Source organism: Miscanthus floridulus, chromosome 13 (genome assembly GCF_019320115.1).
Source record: "Miscanthus floridulus cultivar M001 chromosome 13, ASM1932011v1, whole genome shotgun sequence".
Taxonomy (NCBI): Eukaryota; Viridiplantae; Streptophyta; class Magnoliopsida; order Poales; family Poaceae; genus Miscanthus; species Miscanthus floridulus.
Genome location: NC_089592.1, coordinates 83912089 through 83925613, shown reverse-complemented (window position 1 = coordinate 83925613; position 13525 = coordinate 83912089). Strand labels below are relative to the sequence as shown.

At 42.3% G+C, this 13525-nt stretch overlaps 1 protein-coding gene, 1 non-coding gene and 1 pseudogene across 2 annotated transcripts; 2 read left to right on the top strand and 1 right to left on the bottom strand.

The window, feature by feature from the left end:
• The first annotated feature begins 1803 nt into the window (after window positions 1–1803).
• Window positions 1804–1892, top strand: LOC136502409 (small nucleolar RNA Z266). Its single transcript, XR_010770554.1, has one exon. It is a non-coding gene; the product is annotated as a small nucleolar RNA Z266 (small nucleolar RNA).
• Window positions 1893–9032: 7140 nt separating this feature from the next.
• On the top strand, window positions 9033–10259 carry LOC136500188 (protein FAR1-RELATED SEQUENCE 5-like; annotated as a pseudogene).
• A 9-nt stretch (window positions 10260–10268) lies between these two features.
• LOC136500186 (uncharacterized) lies at window positions 10269–13037 on the bottom strand (the record flags this gene model as incomplete). Its single annotated transcript, XM_066495565.1, has 12 exons — window positions 12942–13037; window positions 12660–12854; window positions 12406–12586; window positions 12134–12307; window positions 11869–12050; window positions 11607–11762; window positions 11312–11484; window positions 11057–11231; window positions 10862–10960; window positions 10607–10738; window positions 10425–10525; window positions 10269–10338 (listed from the first exon to the last, which is right to left on the bottom strand). Coding segments are annotated over exons 1-12 (1734 nt in total), but the record flags the coding sequence as incomplete, so codon positions are not given.
• Between the last annotated feature and the right edge of the window lie 488 nt (window positions 13038–13525).

Below are 13525 nucleotides of genomic sequence, written 5' to 3'. Positions count from 1 at the left end.
TCGGCCCGCGACAAGCCTCCCGCTTTCTCCGGCGCCGGCGCCTCCAACCGCGTCGGCCTTATCCACACCTTCGGAAAACACTTCTTCACTCGGGAAGCTTTTCCTTCGCTCCTCCTCCTCCACCTCCACGGCTCCACGCACGCTTTTTCCCTTTTTCTTTTGGCGACGCGGTGGAGAAGACGATGGACGACGGGGCGGTTGAATCGGTGCGTGCAGCCGTACCGAGCGGTGGTGGCTGTGTGAGACCGCCGCGGCGTGCTTTGGGGTTCGTGCCGGGTGGCGATGTGCGGCGGGGATGGAGGCGGGCAGAGTCACGAGGCGGCGTCGGTCTGCCTTCTGCGTGCGGGGACCTAGGACGGCAGGGATTCTGCGCCATTTTCGCTACGCGTACACCGGAGATTGTGGACGCGCCGCTTTAAGCCTTCTGGCCCTGTTTGGGAGAGCGTTCGCTCAGCTTCTGAGCTCAATAAGCAAATAATCCCGCACAAACGCCGTGCGATTTTGGCCAAAAGTGAACGCGCTTCTGCGATCTCCGGTCGCCCACAGCGCATCCGAAATCGCGAGCAAGACCCCGCTTTTCCGAAATCGCGAAGGCTTTTCCTGTCCCTGCCCCTCCCTCAGGACCCGAGCGGTCCCGTGCTCGCTCCCTCCCCGGTGCCGCCTACCTCTTCGTCGCCGCCTCCCATTCCTCTTCGGCCCAGCGCTCCCTCCTCTCGCCAGATCCGCCGCCGCCTCCCATTCCCCAACGCCGGGCCTCCCCTCCCCCTCCGCCGGTGCTCCAGCCAGTGCGTCGACGACCGTCCCCTCCCCTCCTTCGGATCTCCAGCCAGGGCTCCGGCGGCCCTCCCCTCCCCCTCCGCCGGTACAGCAAGGTGATTAGGTGCTCCAGCAGTTGATTTTCACGGGTGGGACTTTTCCGTGAAGACGCTCAAGGGATCCAGCTTCCAGATCGAAGTGGAACCCACCGACAAGGTACTCATCGCTTGCGCTCCCGATCTGTCGCTATGGTTCTAGTTGCTTGATGTATTGGCGGGGCTGCTTCGCTAGATTTGGCTGCTTGTTAGGTTCGTTTGGGGTCTAGGTTTTGGTTGGTTCCCCTGCGGAGGCGACGAGAGTGTTGGAAGCCGCGAGCAAAGCTGCCGTGGATCCAATCTGTAGGTTGCTGCTTCGGTTCCGGTGGTGCGAGCGGAACAGACGGAACGGAGAGCTATTGCAGAGTTCGCCTGTGGATTTTTTGGTTTCAGATTGGGTTCCTTCTAGTGATGTTATCATGGATACAGGAGAACTGATAGCGGCTTGTTTCTAGGCAGCGTGATACCTCATTACCTCGCGGGCACGAGCAATGATTAGTTATTGCCATTTCAGTTTAGGCTCAGGAGCCATTCTTCAGCTCGTTCGCTGGTTGGTTTCTGGGCTGGTTTGGGTTGGCTGTTGCTGGTTTGTTGTGAGAGAAAAACACTGTTAGCTGGCTGGTTTGGGCTGGTTGAAACCAACAAGCGAATAGGGTGCTTGACTTGTTGATGTTAGATCTTCTTATCAGTACAAGCTATTTTCTGCCGGTTTGTTTCTAGGCAGCTTCAGGATGTAATGCTGGATTTTCACCTATTCGGTAATGTGGTTGGAGTGGATCAAATAGGTGCATGCGATGGCTGCCATAAAAAAAAGCCTTTGAAATCTGAGATTTTTCAGTATGCCTAAGTTCATATAACACAAACCTTAGATGCTATCATCACCCCTTCATGAATAAAAGTGCCCATTGTTGATATCGGTGCACTGCTGCTTTTGTGTTTTCATAGAATAGTTCATTGGCAAGGAATGATGAATCAATTAGATGTGTGAAGTTTCCTTATGAACTTAACTCTTGAGGCATACATTTTGTCTGACCTGCCATGCTATTGTTTAATTTTCTGCTACATTCTATGGCAGCTGTTAACATTGTCACGCATCTATTTAGTATTCTGCTGCATTTTGTTTTTTTATTGTTAGCAGTATGTACATCTTTGCTTCATTTTGTTAATGGCATGCCTGTCCTCCTAGTTCCACCGCCATCTGCCCTCCCATCCCCACCGCCGGCTGCCGTCCAGCAAGGTGAGCACGCAAGCTCTTCCGGATCGAATGGTGTTGGGTCCCAAGTTTCTTCAGCTGATGGTGGTGCTTCGGCGGATGATATGAATATGTGTGCTTTCCGTGATGCTATTGCTAATGCGTTGGTTGGGTGATTCATTGTTAGAAACTTGAGTATTTTGTAGCAATTACATTACCCAAATGGATATTATTTTCGATTATTATTATACATTACAACTTAATGGAACCATATTGCTATCTCAAACTTTAAAAATATTCCCACCATTGTCTTCAGATCATTGCGACGAACCAAAAGAGGTATCATTAGCCTTAGGGGTACACAGGTCAATTTACATTCAGAACAGATAATCTACCATAAATAATCAGAGCAGCCAAACGTCCAGCTTATTCAGACAGCAGATTCTCCAGATCATGACTTATCAGATAAGCCTGCAGCTTATAAGCGAGACTCAGAAACGCTCTCCCAAATAGGGCCAAAGTGGTGTGTGGCCTATGCTAAGGCCAGCCCCATCGCTCCACGCTGGTTAATACGCCGACGTGGAAGCTGGAGCACCTAAGGGCACATACAACGGGTCCTTTCATCTATAGATGGCCATCGGGCCGTGCCGGCCTGGCCCGGCGGCACGGCGTGCCGTGCCTACCCGACGCGGTGTCGTGCCTCACCGGGCCATCGTGCGGGTCGTGCCATGCCGCTAGCGTGCTCGTGCCTGGCCTCCGGCCCAAGGCACGGCCCGTGGGCCGTTTGGCCATGCCGTGCCGCCCGATGGGCACGGCCGTGCCGTGCCGCCCGCTGGCACGCTCGAAGCTAGCTGCCGAGCTCGAGACGATGATGGCGTATGGAGATTGGAGAAGCCGACGGGCGACGGCCGCAGAAACGAGAGAGAGAGAGAGAGAGAGAGAGAGAGAGGAGGTGACCTCGCAGGCCATGACGAGTCCCTGGGGGCTGGGGCCAGTGCGGGAACGCGGAGCTCGGGGCGCTGGGGTCGTCGCCCGCCGAGCTCACTCCCAGGTACGGCATCCCTAGGGCTGGGGCCGGCGCGTCGAGCTCACTCCCAAGGCGGAGCTCGGGGGCTCGGGGCTGGATCTGGCGCTGGGGAGGTGCCCGGCCGACCAGCCGGCAGCTGCCGGTGCAGCGGGTGGGGGAGCCGGGGAGGGGGCTGCGAGCCTGCGTCGCGCGTCGCGTTGTCGCCGTGTCGGGGTGCAGCGGGTGGGGTGGGTGTGGCCGTGTGGGGGGCGTGGGGTGTTAGGGTTTGGGAGGGGGTATAGGTGTGGGGGGCTAGGCCTCTTAGCAGGCCGGCTGGCCGGGCCACTACCGGGCCGCCTCTTGGACCGGGCCGTGCCCGTGCCATGCCGCGGGCTTGGAGGGCGGCCTAGGCACGGCCTGGTGGCTTGGGCCGAGCCAGCACGGGCACGGTGACCATCGGGCTGTGCCGTGCTCAGGCCGGGCCAAAACGCTGGGCCACGGGCCGGGCCATCGGGCCGCGGGCTGCATGTACACATATACTTTCATCCCATCTATATGTTGGTTTTTTTCATAGAACCCCCTGCCAAAGCTTAGAGACAGCAACCTCGTCGCTTCATGAAAGGACGATGCAGGCTCGTGCTCCAACGTTTACAGACGACTTCGGCTCGCGTTGTACAAGAGCCGTTGACTCGGAGCGCCTTCACCACCGATCTGCTGTGCGGGCTCGTGCTCCAATGTATTAAACAGTTTAGAGATGGACCCTCATCTATGGGTTGTATGACCTGTCTTTATACCTGTCTGTATGATAGATTCGAGACACTTAGAGACAGACCCTGTCTGTGGGTTGTACATGCCCTTAACATCGTTCCGACTGTGTGTCCTTGGTCCTCTAGAGATTAAGAAAATCCGATGAATATCATATTGCCATCATTATGATCTCCGGAGATCACTACATGTTTTTTTCTTGGTAATGCTGAACTAGGTAAGTTGGTATGCCATCATTATGATCTCCGGAGATCACTACATGTTTTTTTTTCTTGGTAATGCTGAACTAGGTAAGTTGGTATTCTCGTGGTGCACCGTGTGTCTACATGTGTATTTATTTAGGAAGTGTCTATACAACATCCGGTTGTTTCAATAAAACAAAACAACCAGCTATTTCAAGAGAAAGAAACAGCCGGATGATACTGAAAAAAATCTGGCTGTTTTGTTTCAGTAAAATAGCCGGGATTTGACATCCATTAGCATCAAAGGGCAGTAAAAAAAAGGAAATTAAATCCAAATTGGTAGCAGCGAACAAAGAAAAAGAAAAGAAATACAGTGACATTTTATACAAATAGGTAGTTCAGTCAGATATCATGAAAAAAGTGACATAAAGAACAGACTCACATATGGAATTTGGAAAAATAGCTATCCATTGTGTTAATAAATGAACAGTGATAGCTGCTCTCAGAGTCTCAGTAGAGAGGGTAGTGTTCTGCTGTCATTGTGGTCCCTCCAAGATGCCGATCAAAATTGGTTAAGCATCTGAATCTCACAAAGGAGGGCCTTTCTCCTTTCATTTTCACTATGGTTTTCTCTGCTAGGAACCTTACTGCATTGAGATCCTACACAAAGAGAGGTAACAAGCTTGGTTATAAAAAGATGCATTCAATCATACTAATTAGCTATGGAACAATTCAGACAATACACATGGGCAATAAATGAGGATAAAAACCCTTTGTTTAAGAAACAAAACATTATAGCTAACATTGGTCAAGAGAACTAAATAACTCGGATAAAGAAACTGAACTTAAACCTGATTATGAAACTGAACCTGAACCTTTAATCAATAGAATGCAGTGAAACTAATAATATGCACTAAGCCTGAACCTGAAACATAAACCTAATTCCAAATCAGGTTTAGGTTCAAAAATGCACTAATGAGCTATTTATTCCAACATCTGAGTTTATATCAGTACATATAATTTAACATTTTTTAATGAGTTTCACATACTTCCAAAAAACTAAACAAAAGCTTAAACTCAACTCAACTGCTGACCCAAAAACTGAACTAAAAAAAAAGAATAACCTTATGAAACAAATGCAGCTTATTAGAGTAGAATTTGCAGCAAGAAAATTCTGTAATTGAAGATTGACTAGACATATAACAGAACAAACATAACTGTTATTGAAGATTGACTAGATATAAAACTGAACTGACATAACTGTTATTGAAGATTGACTAGACATATAACTGAAATGACATAACTGTAATTGAAGATTGAAATGAACTAGTAGACATTAAACTAAAGAGAGAATGAAACTGAACTGACATGATTGTAATTGAGATGAACAGAGTAAATAAAAAGCTCTAAATAAATATAACAGTTTTTTGTATGTGTAGTCAATATTCAATAACAGTTATGTCAGTTCAGTTTTATGTCTAGTCAATCTTCAATAACAGTTATGTCAGAATGAAACTAAGAAATAAAGTAATAATGAAACTAAGACCCAAAAGAAAACTGAAACTAACCCCCAACCCACGAATATCCCCCCCCAACCCCTCCCCCTGCCGCGCAACCGCTCTCAGATTCGAACTCATTTCAGATTTCAGATTAAACAACACAGAAAAAAAACAGCGCTGGGAACATGGAAAACAACAACGAATCAAACAATAGACTAAAACTATGAATGAAGCAACAACTCAATAAACTGAAAGCACTGAACACAATTTCCTAAATTTAATTAAACTGACTAGGACTGAATCTTTCCTAAATTTGAATAAACTAACTAGCACTGAATCTTACTATGACAAAAACTAAATAAACTTACTATGACTACAAATGACTAAGACTAAAAACTAAAAATGAACAAAATAACTGAATCCAACATTAGAACTTCTCGGTTTACACTAAATAACCTGCTGAAACTAAATAACCTGAACTCTACAAGACTGACTAGAACTAAATCTTACTAAAACATAAACTAAATAAACTGACTATGACTATAAATGACTAAGACTGAAAACTGAAAATGAACAAAATAACTGAATCCAACATAAGAACTTCTCGGTTTACACTAAATAACCAGCTGAAACTAAATAACCTGAACTCTAAATGACTGAAACTATATGTCAAAAGATAGGGGGAGGAGAAAAGAACCGGGCTGGGGGGGCAGCTAGAGAAAAGGTAGGGAGTAAATGGAGGATGCAAACAACGAGAGAAAAAAACAGCCGAGCTAGTAAAAATGACGCCTAAAATGAACGGTTTGCTGCCAATAAAGGCCATCCAAAAAAGGCCCATAAAAAGGACAAAAGCCCAACAAGAAAAAATGAAGCCCAAAAAAGACAATGTCAAAAAAAAGCCCACGAAAAAATTAAAAACGCCATAAAGGGAAGGCCCAAGCCAAAACAAAAAAAAGAAAAGCCCAAAAAGGCCCTAGCCAAAACTAGAAAAAAGAAAAGCCCAATTAGATACACTACTTGACCGAGCACACCAACCTCTTCTCCAAAACCACACGAACCCCCCCACCCAGCAGCCGCCGGCTACCAAAAAACAGATCGAAGAACAAAACCAAGAAAAGAAAACAGGAGAGACCAAGATGGAGGATGAGGACGACGTACAGCAACATCAGACTCAACTTCACGGGGCAAACCAAGTAAGTTGAAAAAATCACTAACCTTCAAAATCAACATTTGGAGCACATGGGGATCCCCATCATCTTTCTGCTCCTATGATCACGATAACACTGCAGGATCCCATTCATCTTGCCTGTTGCTATGATCACAAATAACACTGTAGGATTTACAACAAAAAAATGATAAAATTGGGATCACAGCCTGACAAAACACATATCATCTAACCCCTCACCCAAAAAATAATTTTATTGGCAGGAAAATCAGATTATCAGAAGATTCACAAGCAAGGAGAAGGGGAAGCAACAACAGCAAATCAAGACAACAGATTCCAATACCCCAATCAGCTCAGGAAACAACTGGCAGGGGAGTTACACAGAGCTCATAATTGAACAGATAAGAAACTCCCAGGAAGAAAACATCATACCTGCTAGTGTCCAGGTACAAAAAATACTACCATCATGATGAATTTACAAGACATAAAAAGAATAAACCCTGATAGTGTTTACTGTAATTACAAAAACAAAAGAACTAATCTCATATTTAATGGAATTGAATATGCAGCATACATTTGGCCCATATACATCTTTGTTGTTGGGAGACATGAACACACAGGTATGACATTGACAAAAACATTTAAATATGCAAAAATTATATAGTCGCAATCAGTAAGAATAGTTTGTTTGCAGGGGTCACCAAACAATAGCAAGTGCACAGATGAGATCCAGTGGACATGTGCAGGTAAAAAAATCTTCGTAAGAAAAAAATAATATGATAACTTTCTGCAACTTACATTTTGATAATCACAGTCACCCAGGAACATGAAAGCACATTACCAGACTTTGATGACTTCAACAACTAGTACTGCAGCCAACAAAGTCATGAGGTAAGTCGATATTGAAAAGAACTAAGTTTCAAATACACTGAATATGGAAAAAAAACTTATCTTCAACATAATTGCATTAATACAGCTTGTAGGGGGGCGACTGCGGTTTGTCTATGGAGGAAAATAGCATGTATATAACAACCAGTAGATACGAGGGAGACCAAGAAACAATGAATGGAATGGAGATAGGACAATATGCACCCAATACATCAATGAGTCCTGCTCTAGAAAAAGACCCCCAAAGAAGTGACCTGCAGAAAAAAAAGTAGAAACCATTAGCAATGGCCCTGAAAGACACGAAGAACTGCAATACTCAAACAATGAATATCAAGACAATCAACTCATAGAGTGGGGTGAAGATTACTTAATTGATAGTGAAGAAGAACAATGGCAGAATAGCATCTTCAAAACATGAAGCTACAAAGAAGTTCAAGGAACATCGACAACATCAGTAACATTTCAAGCAGTGAGCGTGCCACCTGAAGATGCTGACAGTGTAGAAACAAACAACAGCCAAGAACTTACTGAACAAGAAATTGAGGAATTCATTGCTGCAGAACAGGTAGCAGCTTCTGCAGGAAACAATGCTGACATCAATAGCATGTACACTCCACAGATAGGGATGGAATTTGAAACAAAGGAAGTTGCTCAACATTTTTTCAACTTCTAAGCATACCTGGCTGGCATTGGAATGGCTGTAGTAAAAGTCTTCAGGTCTGGAAGCAAGGAAAAAAACAAGAGGTCACAAAAGTCGCAGTTAAGTGCAACAAGTATGGCAAAAACAAAGAACCAAAGACCTTACCACAGCAGGAGGCAGAGGTGGACAAGGACATTGGAAAAAAGAAAGGACCTAAAAGGAAAACAAATGTGGTAGTAAAAACAAATTGTTAGTGTACTATGGTTGCCAAAGAAGAATGTCAAATCTAGAGGATTACTGGACTAGAATTAGAACACAACCATGACCTATAGCCAGGAAAGCATTTTGATGGGCACAAGTATTTGACAGACATGGAGAAAGCACTCATAAGAACATTAAATGAAAGCAACATTCCGACAAGAAAGATGGTAACCATCCTGTCCAATCTTAGAGGAGGACCCACGACACTTCCTGTGAAGAAGAAAGACATTAGTAACATAAGAACAAAAATTAACAGAGAAGTCAGGGGATCAGATATGACTAAGCTATTGGACAATTTCAGAAACAAAAAGTCTGATGACCTAAGTTTCTTCTACAAGTTTGATTTGGATGAGGAAAACAGACAAACATTTTTTGGAGAGATGGATCATCACTTAAATATTATGAAGAATATGGTGATTGTGTCAGCTTTGACACAACATACATGACTATCAAATACAGGCTGCCGTTTGCGCCGTTTGTGGGGATAACTGGCCATGCTCAAACTTGTTTATTTGGATGCGCTTTCCTACATGATGAAACAGCAGAGACTTTCAAGTGGGTATTTGAAACATTTCTGGAATCAATGGGAGGCAAGCACCCTAGGTCCATCATTACGGATCAGGACAAAGCAATGAAAGCAGCCATTCCAGAGGTGTTCCCAAATACAAGACACCGAAACTGCTTGTTTCACATCAAAAACAAATGCTACAACAAGAACCTAAAAGTCTTCACAAAAAACAAAGGCCTCTACGAAATATTTGAAGACACAGTAAACAACTGCTTATCAGAAGAAGAATTTGAGTACTTGTGGGGTAAGATGATTGAAGACAAAAAGCTAGAGAACAACAAATACTTCACAAGGATGTGGGAGACAAGGGAAAGATTCATCCCAGTATACTACAAACATGATTTCTTCCCGTTTATCCAAACCACATCAAGAAGTGAGGCTGTCAATGCAAGATTCAAAGAGAATGTGGGTCCAACCTATAGTATACACAGCTTCTTCTCAGAGTACCAACGAATGATAGAAACAATAGACAGAGCAGAAAATCTAGAGGACCACTACAGTGTACAAAAAAGGCAGAAGGACCTAATGTTTGGCTACACATTTGAGATTCAGGCAGAAGAATTGTACAATAGGAATATATACAAAAAATTCCAGCTTCAACTAAAATCTACATCTACATTAGCTTACAAAGAAATCCAAGAAGACAAAGTATTTCAAGTATGGCAGAGAAGTAACCAAGTTTAGAAACTAGAGAGGATAAGAAAGTACACTGTCCTGACTGACCTCAGAGAGGGAGTAGAGGAGATGAGTTGCATCTGCGCCAAATTCAACAAAGATGGAGTACTCTGCTCGCACATCCTGAAAGTGATGATTGAAAAAGAAATTAGCAGAATACCAGACAAGTACATAATAGATAGATGGAGGAAAAGGGATCTTAGAATGGTCAAGCAAAGAATTGGAGAAAACACAGCTGACGCGCGTTCACTACTAAGATTCAATATGCTATCAAGGAAATCTACAATAATCAATTCAAAGTCATCAAAAAGAGAGGAAGCAACAAAGTACCTTATGACAGAAATGAACAGGATTGACTTGCACCTAGAAATAATTATGATGTCCAAAACAACTGAAAACACTCAAGAAGAGGTACACTCCATTGAAGTGGAACAAATCAGAGGGGAGGCAAATGCAACAGTGAACAATGCAGACAACAATATTGGGGATCCAGAAACAACAACAAAAAGGGGCAGGCCAGCATTGCCAAAAAGAATGAAGCCACTGATAGAACAGGAAAGAGAGATGGCAAAAAAACACATTCCTTAGATCAATATCTTTATCCCAGAGTTCCATGAACTTGATGGCAAAAATACCACAATCAACACTAGGGGCGGAGGATGGCGAAAAAAGTCAGCGGGCGAACCAATAAGAAAGATGACTGTTCAAAGAAAAAAACATAGCAAGACTTACATATTGTTCCATTTGGGGACTGTAGGATAAGACACAGAGAAATCTTCCAAACTTGTATAGCCTTCAGCATGCTGATACCAGCACTCCTTGAAAGCAATAATCTGACAAAAAAAAGGTAAAGTACAAACAAGGTACAAGCTAAGACCAGAGAAACTGATCAAGATAACATAAAATAAACTTACAAGCTTCGAGCTAGCATCAATTTGAAAATTAGCATTGGAATCGAAGTAAGAGTCCAAGAATACAATCATCTTGTTCTTCAGATCGACAATAAACACGAACCAATGCTTATGAAGGACTACTGGAAAACAAAGCTAAAACATATACATTAAAATTAAATCACATTTCATCAAAAAAATTTAAATCACATTACATAGCAGGGCTTTTATCTGTACATAGGAAGTGTAAAACAAAAAATAAATGCAAGGATGAAAAACCTTATCTGACAAATGAAGCTTGTAGGCAGAATTGGCACCGATGAACGATTTCTGGACTATCCTCACATCATCTGAGCAGTTGTAGGTATAAAGAGAACCCTATAAATAAAAAAAATTAGGCTGACATACTAATGAACTTGAAAAATAAATAAATTAAAATTTAAAAAATTGAACAAGAATAAGAACAAAACATACCCCAACTTTTGGATAGAAAAAGTGTTTTTTCGACTGCCAAGGGTGAACATCCTCAAAAAAATAACGACACATCCCGGAAACAAAATAGTTATCAACTTTGCCCCCAGGCTCAACGGATTCGCCCAGTGAGGAATATGTCGCACTGGTCAACAAAGAGAATTCGATTGCCTTACAACTAAAAAAACAAAAGAGTCAGCGAAAAAACAACATGATTGATAAAAGAGACAATACCAAAAAAAAAGAAACTTAACTTACCCACTCCATTGGCTATGAGCAAGCCCACAGATTGCATTATAGTAACAAACCTCTTCTTCAGTTATAGGAAATCTCTGGCCAGATCCGGTCCTCATCCTATATCTGACCTCTTCAAGCTTAGGTCTCTCATCAGAAATATTGATAACCGGTCTAACTGAATTACCAACTTGGACCTGAAGTGGTAAAAAGAAAAAAAAATGAAATAAAAAACTTACTAATGGTTTGCAAATGCTTCTTTAACAAAAACAGACTACCCACGAGCGGGGTAGTCACAGCATATGGAGCAACGTCATACCTTTTGTTTCTTGTTCATGATAGGACCATTATCTACCATGGATGCAGCCTCATGAAACATACGATTGCCCTTACACATCACCAAAGGAGTGTCTAGGACCAGCATTTGCTTGTTCATTTTCAAACCATGTAAGAAATCAAAAGCTTCTTTTGGGTTCTATATAATAAAAGAAATAAGAAAAATCCATAAAAGATGGAAAACTAAACAAGATGACACGAATACAAAAATATATTAACATGAAAAAACGGGAGGATTACACAACCTGAGGGTGAGGACTGATCCTAGCAGAAACAGGAATGTGGCCATTGTTGTGAACTCCTGTAGACTCATAATTTGGGGGCCTTGTGCAATTAACAGGATGCTGAAACCCTTCACCACTGCGCATAAAGGGCTGCTCGCCACTGTGCATTTGGAAGTTGTTAACAACCGAATTCCCCTCAATACCTATACAAAAATATATACAGATATATTTCAGAACCAATGATTAGGTAAAAAAAGTTAATATAGTACATAAGAAGAAAACAAACCAGTCTGTGTTAATGGGAATGACTTGTCCTTACCAGCAACATGAGTGTGCGCATTCTTTGGGTCTCCTGAAGTCTCGTTGATTGGAATTCTTGTGCACTTCATGGGTACGGGGAACCCTGCACCACTGTGCCTGGTGAACTGCTGAGAACAATGCACGGATGGGCCTTTTACAACTGAATTCCAAAAAGTATAAAAAAATCATTACTACTTATAAAGAAAAAAATTAAAACAAAATGCAATAAATTAAAATTAAAGAAAATACTAAAAATACCTCCAACATTAGGATCTAAAATAGGAGGAGCAACAGTGTTTCCTTTGGAGTCTTTGCTGATCTGTGCAGCATCTGACAATATATGAAGGACACTAAGGACTAAGCTCTCAGTGGGCATCTTACAGAACCTACACTTCCCATATGAACTCTCATTCACGAGCTTGCATAGGTCGTCAATGACCTGAAAAAAAAAGTTAGAACTACCAAACAAACAATCAGTAAGTTAAAAAAGGCACCTAAGGGAAAAAAATTACATTAGGATGCAACTGATCACAAAAATACAAAATGATATCCTCCTTAAATGATGATGAATCAGGAATAGCATTAGCTTGATCATGGCGAGATGTACTCCCTTCTTGCACAGGGTCATTATGCAGATTTATTTTCTTGGCCTCACAAAAACCAACAAACTCCTCCAGCAAATGAAGATTCGCAGATGACATGGAAGCCTGATAAACACAGAAAAAGCTAATAATGTATGAAAAAAGAGCTAATTCCATACTAGATTTATTTAAAAACAAAATAAAGAAACATACATTTCTAAAATAATTCACATAACGAAGAGCAAGGCCAACTCGATTGTTATCCTGCAGCCCGTGATTGCCGCAACAGGGATTGCTCGTATGAGCCATAACCCTAAAAAACAAAATGATATCCATGAATCCAAAGTCAAACTAACAAAAGCAAGTGACTAATTTTCATTACTTGTTGCTGCTGCTACACACATCCTACATGCGACGATGGCCTCTCTGAAAATCAACAAAGGCCGACATCATCAGAAACTAACTAAAACTCTACAATGAAATAATACATCACTATTCTAAAAGATTAACACTAAAACTAAATCTATAACTGAAACTATGCAGCTTCAGAAACTAACTAAAACTCTACAATTAAATAACACATCACTATTCTGGAAGATTAACACTAAAACTGAATAGAAACTAAAAAATAAACATATAACCTGAACAAAAAGATTGCAATGGTTCACACTGGTAGACTCTGAAGAAAACTAAAACTAAATCTAAAACTCAAACTATGCAGGATCAGAAACTAACTAAAACTCTACAATGAAATAATACATCACTATTCTGAAAGATTTACACTGAACTAAACATAG